This window comes from Callospermophilus lateralis, chromosome 10 (assembly GCF_048772815.1).
Source record: "Callospermophilus lateralis isolate mCalLat2 chromosome 10, mCalLat2.hap1, whole genome shotgun sequence".
NCBI lineage: Eukaryota > Metazoa > Chordata > Mammalia > Rodentia > Sciuridae > Callospermophilus > Callospermophilus lateralis.
In genome coordinates this window covers 76,257,981-76,277,795 of record NC_135314.1, presented here as the reverse complement: position 1 = coordinate 76,277,795, position 19,815 = coordinate 76,257,981, and the positions used below count along the sequence as shown (strand labels likewise).

The 19,815-nt window shown below is 34.1% G+C and overlaps 1 protein-coding gene across 12 annotated transcripts in view; it reads right to left on the bottom strand.

Moving 5' to 3' along the window:
• Abi3bp (ABI family member 3 binding protein) overlaps window positions 1-19,815 on the bottom strand; it is a 238,438-nt gene that overhangs the window by 100,408 nt on the left and 118,215 nt on the right. For 11 of the 12 annotated variants that reach the window (XM_076866958.2, XM_076866959.2, XM_076866960.2 and 8 more), the window contains exons 10-14: window positions 11,581-11,658; window positions 9,689-9,763; window positions 8,876-8,950; window positions 7,814-7,885; window positions 7,218-7,292 (exon numbers count right to left, since the gene is read on the bottom strand). In XM_076866958.2, coding sequence (XP_076723073.2) covers window positions 7,218-7,292; window positions 7,814-7,885; window positions 8,876-8,950; window positions 9,689-9,763; window positions 11,581-11,658 — 375 coding nt within the window. The remainder of the gene's footprint in view (window positions 1-7,217; window positions 7,293-7,813; window positions 7,886-8,875; window positions 8,951-9,688; window positions 9,764-11,580; window positions 11,659-19,815) is intronic. The other variant, XM_076866962.2, reaches the window with a different exon arrangement.

The window sequence follows — 19,815 nt, the reverse complement described above, 5'->3', positions numbered from 1 at the left end:
AAAAAAACTATAAATAAATTACAGAAAGATTAGTACAAAAAGAAAAGCATGGGGAAGGGAGAAGGGGGGAAGGAGGAGAGGGAAGGGAGGAGGGGGAAAGTTCTGGGAACTGATTTAGAGCAAATTATATTCCATGATTTTGTGATCATGTCAAAATGTATCCTAATGTTATATATAAATAAAAAGAATTTTTAAAAAGGAAAAGAATAAAACCTCTTCTATATGTACCTCTATGCCAAAGTAAAATTCACAAAACAGTTAGGCCTAGTTACTGCAAGTCTACTCCAGCTATAAAATTGATAAACAGTAAAGAGAATACTCCCATATATTATGACTTATCACCTATCTGTAGGGGATAAAATGTTACAGCTGTTTGAAACTAAGCAGCATCTTTGATCTTGAATTCAAAGAACATACATGAGACCAAAAGTTGTTAGAGAATTCTAATGCAACAAAATAGGTAGTTCATTAGGTTGTAAAAACCGATATTAATTTCCTTACAAAAGCAGTAATGACCTGGTACAGTGGTATACACCAGTAATCCTAGTCTCTGGCAGTAGGGGTGCTGAAGCAGGAGGATCACAAGTTCAAAGCCAGCACCAGCAACGTAGAGAGACCATAAGCAACTTAGCAAGACCCTGTCTTTAAATTAATTTTTTTTTTAAAGTGGGGGGGACTGGGGATGTGGTTCAGTGGTTAAGCATCCCTGGGTTCAGTCCTTGCTACCAACAAAACAGTAATAACTTACCATTATCTTCAGATTTTTTCAGAAAAAAATATTCTTCTTTAGAACTTCCTAAGACCAATTTGTTAATCACATTTTGTTTGGTGTGCATTTTTACTTTAAAAATCTAATGGATAGAAATCCTACCATGAAAACGCCCTGATAGTGCTCTGAAAATGTGATCTCACACAGACAAAACATTTCCAACGATTGAGAACTTATCATTTCATTTAAATTCCTTGAATGTTAATAATTTTGTAATATATTTTCCTTTTCAAACATAAATCCTTAGACAACACACCCTTTTTAAAGTACAAAGTCTGTCATATTTATTATACACACTAGGTTTATGTATTCCAGAGCCCAGTACATGGTGGATCCCCAATAAAATCAATCTGCAAAACACTCATTAAATAAATTAATTAATGGTAATTTTTGACAGATAGGTAGTTTAAACTTTTTGAAAGGACTTTCTGGCTTAGGTTGGGGAATTATCATGTCCTTTAATTATGATACACAAATGTGTGTATACAAATCTGCTCCTCCATTACACACATACCTTCCATGGGTTTGTGTGGCTTTACTGGAGGTAGGACTCTAAAAACAGACAAGAAGTAGTAATGAAAAAATACAACAAGTAACCAGAAGAGAAAAACACACCACCACACAGAATTCTCAGTGCTATTTAAATTCATGGATACTGCTTTCTTTGGTTAATGGAAAAACAAAATACCTTTCTACTTGGCCTTGAAATCTGTTAAAGTATTGCCTGCAAGAAAATGTTTGTGAAATAAAATCAAAGGCTGTGGCTGTAAATCTTGAAGAGACCACAGTGAATCTGTAAACCATCTGCTATGCTTGACTTCTATTTTCCTGCTTTCAAGCATCAACACTACTACTCATTCCTACTTTTTCTCTCTCCAGGGCTTAATCCAGTTGGGTGGGCTAGATCTGTGCTAATCAACACCTCACAGGGCAGGCTGTAAGATCCAAACATAGAGTTTACTTCTTTTCAACGGCTCTGAAAAGTAGAGTCTGTGGCCAAACTTCCTAACCTGTGTACCACTCTTTGTGTATGCTGATCACTTCAAATTTCAAGTCTTTAAATAATTTATAGAGCTCTAGTACATGTTTCAATTTCTTAGAGTTCTACAATATATGGAAAGAATTCAACACAGAAAATCGTAAGAGATGACCTCCTAAAGGAAGCTCCCAAAGTGAATTGCAATGAAAAGACAAAGCAGACCATCATCCATTTTGATCCTCTGTCAGGGTAAGTCTCTGGAAGAAAACTACTTCTAGTTTTTTGGGTTTGTTTTTTTTTGGGGGGGGGCACTCCAGGAAAAAATAGTTTTAGAAATAAGTCTATAAATTTGGAGAGAAATTCTAAACACTTTCAGGGAAGAAGAGGCAGAGAGATTTCTATAGATAAAACAAACATGAAATCATTTTGAGTTTGAGATCATTGATCTTGACTGCATCCCTTCCCACCAAAGCTTTGAGTCTTTTTCACTCTTCTACCTTTTTTTCATTAAATAATTTAATAAAACTCTTATTGTTTTTATTATTATAATAATTGTATGCAGCAATTCAGAAAGTTTGGGATGGTCAGTTTAGTGGAAAGGGATGCAGTCAATGTGAGACTCTATTCTATTAATTGATTCATGCATTATTTCTAGGACTAAACACCTAATGAAAAATTTATATATTATTCCCTTTTATAGATGGAGAAAGAGATTGGTTAATAATCTCTGTAGATTAAGAGATTGGTAAATAATCTCTGTAGATTAGTAATCACATTCACAGTAAGAATAAATTTCAAGGACTGGCCAGTCTCTCACAGGTCATTTATTGTTTCTAATCTATCTAGAAGGCATGTAGATCCAGGAAGAACATTTAATTCTCTGTTGTGAAAGTTCTCAAAAATTCAAAGCAAGCTCTATGGCACTGTTTCACTTTTAACTTTTCTGAAGAGAAGACTATGAAAGAAATGAATGAGTCTAACGTTTGATCTTCTATCTTGACAGATCTAAGTCCCTCAAGCATCTCCTCAATATAAAAAAAAAATAACTGGCAGCTTCAGGAACTTTGGAAGGACCAGTCTGATGCTGTACACTTATCCCTTCAGATTTCTTAGGAGAAAATCATCATGCAAATGATTCCAGTGGATAAATGACTCACAGCATGTGGATTACATGCATACAAGTACACAATTCATCTGGGGGTGGAAGATGAGACCTTTTCTATTTTTCTTAAATTTCCTCTTTTTAGATATACGTGACAGTAGAATGTATTTTGACATATTATACATGTATGGAGTATGACTTCTTCTAATTAGGATCCCATTCTTGTGGTTGTACATGCTATGGAGTTCCACTGGTTGTGTATTCATATGGGAACATAGGTAAGTTATGTCTGACTCATTCCATTGTCTTTCCTATTCCTATAGGTGAGAGCTTTTCTAGAACTCCTATGACAAAGGAGAATGTAGTGAGCTGACGGACTTCTAATAGAACAAAGGATCAATTCTACTGCATCATCAGGAAGATGGACTTTTTCCTGAATAATTGTTATAAGCACTTAAGTATTCTAAAATCTAGGTTTCTTTTAATACAAAATATATAAATAATGTTATATTCTGGGATGCAGAACACATTTTATGATTTCCTTTATATACACTATGGAAAATTAGATTTCCCAAGGAAATCACCACCAATCAACTCTACTTAAACATACTTTATAGAAGATTTATACAAAATACAATTCCAAATAATGAAATTGCACAATACAGCTCTAGTGAAAGTTTAGTTCAAATAGATTGAACAAGGAAAATAGTATATTTGATGATTATATATATCATATTTCCTGAACTATTCCAAACTTCAAATAGCCTATTCCACTGTTGCCAAAAACTGTTTAAAGGACCCAGGGATTTCAGTAACCAGCATGAAATAATTTTCTAATAGTCTTTTGTGTCAAAAGTGGTACAGAATTTTTTTGGAGCTCTCATTCTTGCTTTTTTGATACAGAATGGTAATGCCAAAGTAAAATATATTTTACAATAATAAATCATATATAGTGGTTGATCCAGAGAAGAGTTGCCTGGGAATCCAGGGTGGCCTGGCTCTCACAAGTGGGTTATGGCGCCCTCCTGTCAAATGTCAACAGTTTCAAAGAACACCAATATTAGATGAGATCACTCTGACTTTGATGGATCAAGGGAAAATCAAGAGTATGCTGTAATCATTCAGAACACAGAACAGAAATGAAAACATGAACAGTATCCAAACCACAAGTTTTAGCCTTACTCTGCCACATTCTCACCAATGTGGGCACCTTGTGCTGTTTTACCATTCATGCCTTTAGCTTTGTTTTGCTTATCTTGCCTTCTAATTAAGAATCACGAAGATACTCATGTACATACTTACTGCCAATCAGAGCAAAACTACTTTCTTGGACCCTCTGCCAATCACTTAATATAAGCAAAATTCCTGCAATAAGTCTTTTCCAACATCCTCTAAGAATTCCTCTAGTTACTTATAGTTTGTGTTCTCTGTCATCATAATAATTAAACAATTCTAAATATATTCCCCTCCTCGGGGGTTTTGCTGGTCTTTGGGTAAAAGAAATTGACAGTAAATATAGAAGCATTATACTGAAAAAAAAATATATGTTGTTATAATAATGTCATTAATATCAGCTAAAATATATTGTTATAGGATAAACTAAAAATGGGGCCACTGATTTTGTGAGCCACCATTTAAGCACTGTCTCCATCTCCCCATTCTAAAAGCAATTGCATCAGGAAGCTACCTGAGTAACTAGAAAATAAAATAATCATATGTACTGAAATTAAATGGGAAATAGCAACTTAATACATGTACAAATGTACACAAAATCAATTAAAAAATAAGAAAAGCTGAAATGTGAATATATCAACTCTTAAAATCACAAATAATGTATATATGTATTTTTAACTTGAAATTTAACATGACTTAGGAAGTTGCCACAGAATACTTTTACTAGAGTATATATGGATGCATTGCACATTAACAACAACAAAAAAAAGAAGATACTTAATCACCCAATCATTTTTTATTTCTTTATAAGAAATAAGTCTTATATTGATTTTATGCCTAAAATGCTCTGTTATTGACCATTCCTGATGATTCTTGCCTGTACCATGTGAAATATTATAGGATACCACAATTAGGTAGTGCATTTCAAATCTGAATGCCATACAAGTCACCTGGGATATTGTTAGATAGCAGATCCTCATTCAATAAACCTATAGTGGAGCCCATTGTATTTTAATTGAGTTTACAGCAATAATATTTTGGTCCAAGGATCATAATAAGTAGCAGGAATAGACAAATTAAATGTCAAAAGGGAAGGCTGGGAAATTTCTGGGGCTAAAGCTCATGCCTAAAAATGTCATTTACTAAACAATAGTTGGAGCCAATGACAGGTCCCAACTTAGTGCCCAGAGAAGGCTGGGATTAACAGTTGGGGTTCCCTGACAGCCTAAGGCTGCCCAGGTAATGTGAAGTAGCTGAATTTTTTGTTGTCCATACTCCCTCAAGGTAAGACCAGAATATTCCTCTTCTGGGACTAAAGGTAAAAGCAACCTTTCCTTTATTGGGATTTCCCATATCATCTATTTTTCTCTATCACTCTGCAATCTTCACTTACTCCCAAACATGCTCTCCATACTCCCTGGTAGTTGGCCCAACTCAGGCTTTATATACAAATTCATGTTCTAGGTTCTAAAATTTCATAAATGGTTTCATTGAGGTTTCAGTTTGCTTTTTTTAAAAATCGGAGAAACCAAAAACTAAGTGCTGCTTAAGGAAAACCCAAGAGAATTTTGTGTCACCTATGTCATAGCCCCAAAGCTAGGAGATGAAAGGGATCTGAAGCATTTGGTTTGGGAGACCTGGCACTCTGGTGGGATGTGGGAGTCGCAGCCAGGGCTGTCATGGTGCTGCAGATAGGCCAACAGAGATGCTCCCAGGCTAAATGTTGCTCTGTCACTAGAATGGAGTTGGGCTGGTGTGAACTACAGGCTCAATATGACACTACACTCAGAACCCCCAGATTTTACTCTCAGATGGCTGCATAGCTCTTTTTGTACCCACTTAAGCTAATTGTACTAGAGTGTTAATGTCAGTGATTAAGGACACCAAGGATTAAAAAGACCCATCCCAGGTTTCCAAAATGGCTGGAACCCATGGATATTTTTAACTATGTTACCACTTGAGAAAATGGGGAGATTGTAAAGACACACACACTTAATTTGATATCATCGTGTATCTTTTACTAAATTTGCACTTACTATATTTACTATAGAAAGGATAACTTGACTAAGATCTGTGTGTCTGGGGGCTTATTCTCCATCTTTTCTCAAACCTACTATTCTGCTAGACTCTGGAGTATACCACAAAATGTTGATATATTTAACTTCATTACAAAAACTTCTAGCTTCATATGACATGTATTCAAAATAAAGTCACAACAATTAGAAGCTCACAAAATTAAAATAAAACAAAAAATTATGAAGCAATCACAAAGGATGTTTTCTTATGATTCTTTATGCTGAATAGCCTCTTTTTTAGTTGACTGCTAGGCATTAAAATAAAGAATGATGGAGCTGGGCACGGTGGCACACGCATGTAATTCCAGAGGCTTGGGAGGGTGAGGTCGGAAGATCACAAGTTCAAAGCCAACCTCAGCAACTTAGTGAGGCCCTAAGCAACTCAGTGCTCAGTGAGACCCTGAGTTAAAAATAAAATACAAAAAAGTGCTGGGGATGTGGCTCAGTGGTTGAGTGCCACTAGTTCAATCCCTAGTACCAAAAAAAAAGAGAATCTACTTTTTGAGAATGGGAAGTTATCTCATCAATTTGACAGGTTGAACACAAGAATTCCCAAGAGAAAAGTAGCTAAGACCCAGAAAAGTAAAGAAAAATAGCTAAATCACATAGTTAGTAGGAGAGCTGGGACTGAAAGTAAGACCTGCTATTAACTCCTAAAAAGTACAGGCTTTCCTCTCTATCATGCTGTGCTTACAGATTTTAGAACTTGGCATAATAGCTTGTGCACAGTAAGCTCAAGTTTGTTGAATTATTTTACCAAAAATGAAACAAGTATCTACCTTCAAGGGAAATATTAAGCTCATGCAGCTAAATCAGACATGATTTAACATGATGCACTTTATTGTTACTGCTCTCATGTCACTAAAGAGATCTCTAGAAAACCAGTGGGGCAATTCATAGTTCATTCTAGCCAGACTCCTAATAATGTGTCCAGAAATTAAAACATATATCTTTGAAACAAGTATAAAACCATTTGGTTTTTATATTGGGAAAAATGTGATTCATATAAATATTAGGAATATATTACAGGTTTTCCATTTGCCACAAAATATATAGGTAATCAGTTAAGTAACCTATAAAAAATAAGATTATTATTTTTTTTTAAAAGGATGCAATTACCAGTTTGAGGCTGTACAACTTTGGAATCTTCAGATGGTTTAGCTGTAGGCACCATCCATGGCTTTTCACTTGAAGCTATATTGGAAAGAAATAGAATTTCCTGAGTATTTGTTTTAAAGAGAAAAAGGACAGCAATAGTTTATTGGAATGGTGATGTGGCCACCATAAGACTGCATTAAAAGTCATTAAGTATTGAGAAGAAATCAATATATGCCCATCCATACAGCATGTGATCAGTGGCTAGGGAGAGACGAGAGCTTCAGACCACACTCTCAACATTTTTAAGCACAGAAAACTAAGCAACTGAATTGCATCAAATAAATAGACTGATAATTTTTACTGAATGTGAAAAAATCTAATCAAATAGGATATTTTTTCTTCTCTTTTCTTTTTTTTGTCAAAGAAATGACTTTTTTGCCTGAGTTAACAGAATTAATTAGTTCATCGAGGTTTGCAGAGATAGGACCCAATAAATGTGTCCTACAGAATAAGCAATGCAAAGCCCTCATGCATGCCAGGTAAGTATCCTGCCACTGGGATTCATTCCCAGTCCACCACCCACATTCTAAACATCAAATATAAGGTACATTTATTACCAAAAGTACCCTGTGGTTTCTCAAAAGGGAAGGGTGTTTTTGCCTCAGGAAAATCTGGAAGACTTTTTGGAGCTGTAATGAAACACACAGGACAGTTATGACTAGAGGTGCAAATAAGAGAAGAGACTTTCAAAATTTCCAGCTTGCAAAATCAGTAAACACAACAGGAATGATTTCATGTCAAATGATGAATCTTTCTTACTTTTGTGTTTAAATGCACAGTAACATAATATTTCTTTTCCAATTTTTTATAGTTAAGCCAGTATATCTGAGGTATATAAGCTATGCTTGTATGTGCTCTCAGGTATATTTAATTTGTTTTTTTTTTTTGGCCCTGGGGATTGAACTCAGGGGCACTTGACCACTGAACCACATTCTAGCCCTATTTTGCATTTTATTAGAGACAGGATCTCACTGAGTTGCTTTGCGCCACGCTAAACTGCTGAGGCTGACTTTAAACTCATGATCCTCCTGCATCTGCCTCCTGAACCACTGGGATTGCAGGCATGCGCCACCACACCCAGCTTCATTTAATTTTAAACTAAGCACCAAATACATTTGAATTAGAAAATATCTACCTGATAGCTTTTAAAGGTAATTTTTGTACCTATGTGGTTTTATATATATGTTACTTCATCTTTTAAAATATTGCACTCATAAAGAAATTCTAAGCAATTAATCCTAAGAAATTCTAAGGAGTCTGTAGAAATATATCTAGTCTATCAAGAGAGACAATTGAGTAAAAACAACTGTGCAGAAAATTCAATTTGTTCAATTAAATGACTATGAGTGAAAGAATCAAACATGAAAATGTGACCACTAAAAAGAAAAAAAAATACACCAATGCATTTATCATACGAAGGGTCTCTTTAGGATTCAAAATTATACAGATTTTTAGCACATTTAAGGGCTTGGGTGTTGAGGAACTCATGGTTCTATAAACAATTTGTTCTTCCTTCTAGGGAGATGAATTTGTATGTAATAACCTAAGGATTTATATCAAGCATGCATAAAATGTCCAAGGTAATAAATAATAAAAGTGCAGTGTTTAATCATTTTTACCTAGAGTGCTCAGGGGCAATTCAAACTTAGGCATTAGAATAGTTTGCAATGCTTCTGGAGTCCTTTCACTGAGAACTGCAATAAAGAAGAATGCAGTTAGCAACACCTTGAGTCATGACCTGATTTTGCTTCACCATGATCATGCACAGCAACCTTCACAACACTCAAGTGCAAAAGCAGTTGATGCTTCATATGGCAAGAGGTGAACTGACTTTCAAACCTGGAAGAGTTACATAGCTGTTAAAATTTGAAGGATGTACTTTCAGAATATCAACATTACAAGTGCAGAATGAAATTCTTCAGGGGAAGAGAACAAACAAGCAAGTTAGATTCTCTTGGGAAAAAATAGCAAATATGAGTGACATGAAATTCTTATTAAATAGGAGGACTCTGGAGGATTCTTCCTGAGTTCAGTATGCAAAAGACTTCCAAAAGCCAATCTGAGCAGAAGGTGCGGACGGTCAAGACTTGCAGGCTTTTCCCACCCTTCCAAAGTTGGAGGTTGAAAGATGGTATTCTGCATATCCAACCCAAGAGACAGCTTTAAAAGGGCATGCAATTAGCATCTAGCATCCAGCTCTGCCTAGAAGATCAGTCATAAGATCAAGGCATGTGTTACATCTTGGAAAGAAATGGCCTAAGAAATGGGAAAGTAACTGCCAGGAAATAGGGTAAACGAGAAAGAGAGGAACAGTGGGGAGGGGGAAGGGAGGGAGGGGCAGGCTAAAGCATTGTGCTTACTTTTCTATGAAGGTTGGGAGATTTTTGCAACAGTCTTTTTATTTAAGGGGGAAAAAAAGTTCTTAGAATTACCTAGTGTTGTTTCTGAAACATCTACTTCACTAGACACAGTGGGTTTAATGGTTCTGGGAACTATTTCAGGAATCACTGAAAGATTTAAAAAAAAAAAAGGACAACTAATTAAGATAAATGATGAATCAATCAAAGGCCACAAGACATCATTTGTTGGCTTTAGAATTACCAGCTGATATTTATACAACCCATTTCTTTTCAGATCCTAATGTTAAGGACCGGGTGCCTGGGCACTCTTTCCCCCACCTGTCCTTTCTGTACTTGGTCCCCTTTTCTTGTGTGCTCTGCAAAAGCACATCACACTGAGCTACGTTAAAACATTTATCACATTAATTATTATTTTTATTATTTTTGTCTTTCTTTATCTCTAGGGCTACAGTAAACAAGCAGAGACTAGTTTATTAAATAAATGGGCAAATAAAACAATGACCTAAGGCTAAAAGATTTACTTAAAGCCCTTACATTATCAGATTTTTCTCTCAAACCACATCAAACTTATAAAGCTTGGAACAGGATTGAAATTATGATCAGGACTCAAATACTCAACCACAGGGTTGTTCCTACTGCTAGGTTAAAGGCAGTGAACAGCTCAGGTAAATAATTTGGGTGAAAGAAGAAACATGGTTACTGAGATCTGGAATGAAATGTGAGCTAGAATTTTTCAGGGTAAGAACATGAAATAATCACAATACTGAATAATAAGTTGTGGTTGTTGCCTAAGTATTTCTAAAGTGGAAAATTCTGAGGAGGGTTTGGCAGAAAATTAATAAATCTGTAGACTCTCATCAGACACTGTGCCAAGAGAAGAAAGTACAACTTGGAAAAACAGGTAGAAGCTTTGAGGCAGAGAAGGACTTGGAATCACCCACTGGGTCATGGCTGGGCTCTTCTGGGTACTGACCAATTGCGTTGAAATCAGAACACTACCAGGAATTTCACCCAAACCATTTATTCCAGTAGTGTTAAGTAGCTTCTACCTCGGTCCTATGAAGGTGGGGATGAAGGTCCAATCTCTCTTTAGGCAGGAACATACGTGCTCTGTCAGAAATATTCCTAATTCAATATGTTTCTTGATGCTATTTTATTACCACATCAATCATATCTTCTCTGGATCAGCTACAAGTCCAAAAGTTTGATACAAAGTAACTATAATGGATATTTCAAGTAATGGCAGTTTTGTGGATTGAAAAATTGACTTCAGATCAGAGTTACTTTGCTAAGTGTGGACTGTGGGAAATTCTTGGCAGAAGTTTATTTGGATAAGGTGGTATAGCTCTGGCAAAAACTCTGTACTTGAGATATTAATGTATCCTCAGAGGACTAGATTGGATAGTTTCATTGAGAGAAGTTGAATGTTTATTAGTAACAGTGATAAACTCTGGGGAATATGCTTACTACATTCATTCTTTAAAGTATTTTTGTTGAACTATTATATATTCTTTACACTAGGTTGTTCATGTCCCAGGTACATTTGTTTCTAAGTGATTCCAGGGTATTTTCACAGCTATCAAGCTAGAGGTTTGTGACAGATATAAAGCAGTTTTGCCAAACAGACCACTTGTGAAAGGAAAGCAATGAAAAATGGTCTCAGGTTTTTATAGGGAAAAAAAGCACTGAAACCATGGTAATACATTTTAGTGTAAAACTATTTTAATGTCAATGTAACAACTTTCATTTAAAGTAAAATATACAGCTTACATATTATCTAACACTTCATGATTCAATCGTTCATTTCTCAAACATTAGAGACCTAGAACCTCTTCTTGTTTGGGGATCAAAGTAAATTTCCTACTATGTCTTCACTGAAAAAAATAGAGACTAGTACATAATTCACTTTAAAAAAAAAAAAAAGGTTACTTCTTTTCTCAATATCAACAGAAGGATCTCATTACCTGTTACGGGCTGTGCTGGGATTTTTTCAACCTCTGGTGTTTTAGATTCAGCAGGTAATGCTAAAGTTTCATTCTTGGCTAAAAAGTAAGAGAACAAACGATTTACCTCACTTCCTTATAGTACAGTGTCCCATAACACCTTGATCAAAACACCATCAAGTAATAAACCATTTTAAAAACTAAATTCATCTCTTTTTACCGGTCAACTTCATTGTATATTTCTACCAGGATCTAGTATGAAATTTATTTTATGAAATTTCAAAGTATAGACTTTGAAATTCCTTCTTCTTAACCCCAGCTAATTGTGTAATATCTAAGTTGCCATCAGCATGAAGAAAAAGTACCACTACAATACTTGGATAAATCTTGTCATTCTGATTCATAAATAGTTTCCTGAAGGCATACGTTTATATTACAAAAGTTCCTCAAATTTTTATATTTAAGTATGCTTAATTTTTTAAAAAAGAAATCAATAAATAAACATTTTCCATTATTATATATGGTAAAAAAATATAACAGGCCACAGCATTAATCTTGAAAAAAAACAAATAACTGACAAAGAGAAATAAGTTATTTGGAAAAAATTGTGTCAAAAAAAAGAAAGAATGAACAGTAACTTTTATTTGAGCCACATGTTAACATAGATCTTTTCTTTTGGTCTCTGTGGGAATTCAGTGCAAAGAATGAAAATACTTTTTTCATTTTTTCCTCCTCTTTATGCAACTATTTGGGAAACTTCCTTCTAAAATTTGAGTGTCATTTTTCAAAGAAAGCACATTTCTAAACTAGACTTTTCCAATGATTAAGACATTCTCCAATTTTAAAATGTTCTTGGGATTAACTCTATTCAATTATTTAGCACATGCAATCTGTGATCCACTTATAGTATTTTGAACTAGTTTAGTGACATACAAGAATTCATGCATTTTTTTTTTTTAGATATCATGATCATACCACCTAGAGCTGATTAAAGAATCAGATAGGATTTTGTTGTTGTTTTGAGTGTCCAAAGGCTATACAGAACTTGGGTTTCTCAATAGTGGCACTGTCAACATTTGAGGTTGGATAGTTTGTGTGTTGGGGAGTGCTGCCCTATTCATCGCAGGACAGTTAGCAGCCTCTCTGTCTTCTACCCACTGGATTCCAATAGCACCCTCACCACTGTGACAAGCAGAGATGTCTCCAGACATTGCTAGATACTCCCTGGGGTAATCACCTGATGGTAAGAACCACCCATTTAATTTGTTCTCTCCAAGTTTTTTGAATGTGCAAATTTTGTAACCTTCTTCTATAGTTCACATTACTCTTATGAAGACCATTTTCTTCTTTTTAGTTAATGTGGGCACATTAAATTTAGTTATTTACTTAAATTAAAGACAATTAGAAAGCCATCTCATTGTTTAATCTGTTGGTGGCTTTCTAATTGTCTAATCAATTTTCCATATATAATGGAGGTGATTCCTTCAGAGAGCTTATTATTCTCAGGCAGGATCTGAAAGCTGTCAAATGGTAACATACTTGCCACCCATTGTGGAGTGTGTTTTGTGCACTGCACAGCCTGTTTGCACAACAGAAATAGTTTATTATCAATGTTTATAGTTGGCTAGCATAGCATAAAGAGAAAGAATTGTCTTCCATAACTAAAACTAGACCCAGTATAATTTTATAAAATATATATATATTTTTTAATTTCTAAATTTTACTAACATTTTCCTGACATCTTTTGTAAACAACTCTTGTTTAGAACTGTTTCTGATGATTATATGAAGAAACATTCAGATTACAAATTTTTATTTTTCATGAGGCCTGTTTCTGGTATTTTAAATACGCACTATAGGAAGATTTGTCTTTGTTTCTTTCTTTCTTTCAAGGTAAAATGAAAATTTCCTTTTCTTTTTTCCAGTGTCTTTTTTTCTATCAGGGTGATTTGTGCTAATTTTCTCCCTATTTAGTAATATCTTATGTTCTCAATGCTTCTCTGCCTAAGACTTTTCTCCATTTTTTCAAACCTTCAGATCCTAGACTTAGGCTCCAAACTGCTTTAGCTCCTTATATTCAATACAAGTCCTTAGTTTTCAATTATGTTAACCCCAGACTAGACTTATTGGGGGAAAAAGGGCAAACTACCTTTCCAAGAGATATTTGTATTTTTTTTTAGACTTTCACTAATTCCTTATAAAGACATATGTTATTTCTAAATCTGGCATTTCAGAAGTCAGAGAAATTGGGAGATAGAGAAGATATTTAAATGGGGGAATCTTGACCTCTCCTGTCAACCTGTGAGTGTTCACTAACACTATGCACAGTCTCAGCAATAGGAAAATAAAATGCCAACTAAATACAACGTAAGATTCAGGAAATTCCTTTTCCTCCATTATTCTCCTGTACCTTTTTCAGCATAGTTGTTTCCCTTAATATTTGGCAGGCTAAGTTTTGGCTTTGGCAAACCCTTTGAATATCCCTTGGAGATGAGTGTGTAATACTCGCTTTCTTGTTTATTTCTTTCATTATTCACACCATGTGTTCCTAGAACAAAAGCTATTACATCTCTTGATATCCCGTGATGGGTTCTGCTGGAATAGGGATATTATTTTTGGAATTTACTCTCTTAAAAAATACAACTTTTCTGGATTGCAGTGATAATTAACTTCAGGAAAGTTTATTTCTCCCTTGGTAGTATAAAAAACTGTTTATGCCCAGGCTCTTTTTGTAAAAACATTGTTTCTGTGCAGAAAAGGAAACAATCAACAAAACGAAGAGGAGTCTAAAGATTAGCACACCATGTACCTGATAAGGACTGGTATCCTAAACACAAAAAATTCATACAACTCTGTACTGTTCTATCGCACACTAGAATGACTATTGTTGACAACAGTTTATTGAATATTTCAAAACTAGTAGTAGAGAGGATTTTCAATGTTCCTAAAGCAATCAAGTGCTCTAGGTGATAGATATGCCAGTTACTCTTACTTGATCATGACACATTAAATACATGTGTTAAAAGGTCATATTGTTCCCCATAAATATGTATAATTAGTATGTGTTGATTAAAAATATTTTTAAAAAATAGAAAAAATAATCTGAAGTAAATTGGGCAAAGACTGAAGAGATGACACAAAAATGGTCAGTGGGAAATGTGATGAACATCACCAGTCATTAGAGAAATACAAATTAAAAACACAAGAGATCATCTCAATAGGATGGCTATTACCAAAAAGACAAGAGAAAACAAGGAGGTAGAGAAAGGAACATTTAAGTTGTTATAATCATTATGGAAAATAGTATGAAGATGATTCAAAAAGTTAAAAATAAAGCTATCATTTAACGTAGTCAGCAATCCTTCTAAGGGGTAAATGCCTAAAGGAAATGAGGCAAGCACTTCAGAGATAGATGCACCTCCATCTCCACTGAGGCATTATTCACAGCATCCAATATATGGAAACAACCTAAGGATCCACTGCAGATGAATGAATCAAGAAACTGGTATCTAGAAACTAGATGAATGAATCAAGAAACTGGTATCTACATATGATGGAATACTATTCTGCTTCTGAAATGGAGGAGATTTCGTTGTTTGTAACAACTTGAATGAAGTTAGAGAACATTATACTACGTAAAACAAACCAGGCACGTACAGAAAAATACTGTATAATCTTATTGATATGTAGCATTTTTTAAAAAATTTAAATACATAGAGAATAAAATGGCAGATATCTGCGGGGGGGGCGGTTGGGATAGAAAGTGAGGAAATACAGGACAGAAAGTAAAAAGTATAGATGAGTAAGTTCAGAAATACAAGATTCAACCCAAAGATTACAGTTATAATATTTTACTATATGCCAGATATTTGAAAAGAAAGTAGATTTTTGGTGCTCCTATCACACATACAAGAAAGGTAACTAACTATAAAAGGGGATGATTGGATATTAGTTGATGTGACTATAGTAACTATTTCACTAAATATACGTATATCCAAACATGTTTTATACAATAAAAGATTAAAGACAAATTTCCTGTCTTTTTTTTTTTTGAAACATGATCTGTTAGGATAATACACTTGATAGAATTTTCCTTGGATATACTGGATGTTTTCAAACATACTGAGTATTAGTCTTTTCAGTGCAAAAGAAATTTTTCATATGCTAAGTTTAAGACAGGTATTTTCCCAGAAATTTTGTTTAAAAAGATACTTTCTATTTTTATTTACACATTTATTTGCATTTTTATTAAAATAGCACTATCCTGAATCATACAAAAAAAAAAAAAACATCCAATATAATTCCCTAAGTTAGAAAAAGCACAAAAGGCTGAGTTCATATTAAGGTAGCAAGTACAACTTGGCAAAAAAAAAAAAAAATGAACAGGAAACATCACTCAAGACTCAGGAATAAAACATAGCATTTTCTGGTTCAAAAGTGGCACCAGTCGTCTGGGAAGCAACTTTGACCATCCTTCACAAACCCTAATCTTTGTAGTTTTGGTGAACACATTAGGGACCAAATGAAAATGAGATTGGTTGGGTATTTTTCCTTCTCCTTCCAAAAAGTCCTTCCCAGAAACAGGGTGAAAAATATAGTCTCTGGGCAGAGAACAGATGAATGCAAAAATCCTGGATTGTATACTTTCATCTACCTAAGGTTTTCCTCCTCCTCTTTCCAGAAACTTCTTAAAATTAATACTTGAGAGAAACTTAAGATTTTACTTTTTAAAACTCTTACTAGTTGCCTAGCATTGAATGAGAAAAATATAAAAAAAATTAACTTCCATATCCTAATAATTCTACTTATGCAAAATTTAAGGGGTCTAGATATTTGAAAAACATATAGAGAGATGGAAATTGCTGTTTTCGTTTTTGCCTAACTTGAGTTGCTTGGCTTTGTGTGAACAAAACTGAACATCTCCTCATGGTACTATTTTCCAAAGAAAAAAAAATTGGAAAAAAGTTCTTAGAAGAAATGATTTGAGTATTTCCCTATTCAGTATTATGTTGGCTATGGATTTGTCATATATAGCCTTTATTATAATGAGGTATGCTTCTTTCATAGATACTTTGTTCAGAGATTTTATCATCAAGGGATGTTGAATTTTATTAAATTTTGACTGCATTTGTTAGGGTGATATGTAATTTTTATCCTTGATTCTACTTATGTGTATTGTGTTTACTGATTTGCACATGTTTAACCATCCTTGCATCCCTGGAATGAAACCAAATTAATCATGGTATATGATCTTTTTAATGTGCTGCTGAATTCTATTTGCAAGTATTTAAACTGAGACTTTTGCCCCTATCTTCATCAGGAATATAGGTCTATAGTTTTTCTTTTTTGTTGTTTTTGTGTCCTTGTCAGGTTTCAGTAGCAGGGTAATGATGGTTTCAAAGAATGAGTTAAGAAGGATTCCTTCTATTTTATGGAATAATTTGAGGAACATCAGTGTTAATTATTCTTTAAGATTTTGGTCAAATTTAGCAGTGGGCTTTTTTTTTTGTGGGGAGACCTTTTATTACTGATTCAATATCATTATTTTTTATTTGTCTATTTAGATTTTTAAATATCTTTTTGGTTCAATTTTATTAGGTCTTATGCATTCAGAAATTTGTCCATTTCTTCTAGATTTTGCAATTGATTGACATACAGTTTTTCAAAATATTCCCTATTCTTTTTGTCAATTTTGCTTGATCTATCAAAGAACCAACTCGTTGAGCTTTTGTATTATTTCTTTTTAGTCTCCATTTCATTTATTTGTTTTGTGATTCATATTATTCCTTCCTACTACTGGTTTTGGGTTAGTTGTTTTTTCTCTAAGACCTTGAGATTCTTATTTAGATCATATGAGATCTCTCTTTTTTTGAGGGGAGAAGGGTACCAGGGATTGAACTCAGGGGCACTCAACCACTGAGCCACACCCCCAGCCCTATTTTGTATTTTATTTAGTGACAGGGTCTCACTGAGTTCCTTAGAGCCTTGACATTGCTGAGGTTGGCTTTGAACTCATAATTCTCCCGTCTCAACCTCCTGTGTCACTGGGATAACAGGTGTGCAGCGTCTTTCTCTTTCTCAATACAGACACTCACTATAAAAACTATAAAATTCCCTCTTACAATTGTTTTTGCTGCACTCCATAGGTTTTGTATGATGTTTACTATCCATGTGTTTGAATAATTTATGCAGTGTCTATCTGTTGATTCCTAGTTTCATTCTTTACTAGTGAGTAGAGAAGATGTGAGATACTATTTCAACTTTCTTAAATTTGTGAAGACTTGGTTTGTGGCCTAATATGTGGTTTAGTTTAAGACAATGTTAAGTCCATTTTATCTAGAGTATAATTTGTTAATTTGTAAATCATTTGTTATCAAATTAGCAATTTTTTGTTATTCTTTATTAATTTTTTGTTTATATGTTCTATCTACTGGTGAGAGTGGGAATTTGAAGTCACCCAGAATTATGATATTGGGGTCTCTCTCTCTCTTTATGTCTAGTAGGTTTTTTTGGTACATGTGTTTTTACAAAAGTGGATGCTTTGACTGGTAAATTCATAACCACTGTAACTTATTGATGAATTGTTCCCTATATGTTCCCTATAAAGTGACCTTCTATATCTCTCCTGCTTGCTTTTGGATTTTGTTTTCTATCATTTTATTTTCAGTCTGTGTATCTCTTTGCTGGTGAGGTGAGTTTCATATAGGTAACATACGGTTGGGTCTTGTTCTTAGCTCATGCAGTGTCTTTTCATTGGAAAATTAAGATAATTCACATTCAGAGCTATTCAAGATGTGGACTCATTCCTGATTTTTTTTTTCTGATTGTTTTAAATATTCCTTACTTCCTCTTATCAGTCTTTGAAGTTTGATGGCTTATTCTACTGATTCTTTCCTATTTCTAATTTGTATATCTATTTTTCTCGTGGGATTTTTTTTTTCATGTGCTCTCACAATGGTGATTTTTTTTCTCTTCTGGTTATAAGATTTCTTAAGCATTTTGTGTAATTCTGGTCTAGTGGTCATAAATTCCCTTAGTTTATACTTATCATGTCAGGTCTTTATTTCTCTCTTCAATTCTGAAAAATAAGCCTTGCTAGGAATAGTAATTTTGGTTGGCAGTTTGGAATTTTAAATTTTAGGATTTGAGATACATCACCCCATGATATATTGGCATTTAGAATTTCTTTTGAGGAATCTGCTATTAATATTAAGTGTTTGCCTTTATATGTAACTTGTTTCTCCTCTCTTATAGATTTTAATGTTATTTCTTTGTTCTGTACTTTAGGCAATTTAACATGTCATGAAGAGGTCCTTTTTATTCTGGTAATATCTATCCTAAATGCCTCTTGTACCTGGATGTCCATGTCTTTCCCAAGATTTGGGAAATTTTCTACTATTATTTCATTGAATAGTTTTTTTTTTTTAACATCATCTGCCTATAGTTCTTCTCACTAGGAATGCTGATGAGCTGAAAAATTTGATTTTTTAAGGGCTTCTCAGAGATCTTGTATATTCTTTTCATTCCTTATTTTTGCTTGAGTATGAAATTTCAAAGTACTTGCCTTTAATCACTGATATTCTTTCTTCTGCCTGGTCTAGTCTATTTTGTGGCTTTCATTAGAGATTTTTTATCAGATTTCTTGCACTTTTCAGTTCTAGGATTTCTGTTTGCTTCTTTTTAAAATCTCTCTCTCTTCACTGAATTTTCCTCATTATCTTCCTTAACTCATCTAACCATTTATCTGTATTTTCTTAGGTTTCATTGAGCTTTCTTAGGATTTTCTTTTAAAATCCATATCTAGCATTTCATCTACTTCATTATTTTTGGAATCTGTTACTAGGGAGTTATGAACTTTAGGAGGTGTCATATTACCTTGCTTTTCATATTTCCTGTGTTTTTGAGATTTGTACATCTGTTTATATGGATAGCTCTTCTACTTTTGTATGATGATTTTCTTAGTAAGCAGTTTTCTCTTTACAGCATATCTTAGAGTATTGGTTTGTTGTCCAATATTGAGTTTATTTTCTATTAGACTCTATAGTTTAATCTCTCCATGGATTCTTTTGGCTGTGACTAGTGGGTCCGGATACAGTATAAGAATCTGAGGGAAGCACTCTTTCATAGGTCTTGTAAGAGTGAGGGCCCTCTGAAAACTTGAGCAGGTTTGGTATATACAGCACAGTATTGGGTGAACCCTGTGGTTATTCCTACAGTGGGAGCGGAAGCCTTTATTAGGTGGTTGGGAGTTTCTGTA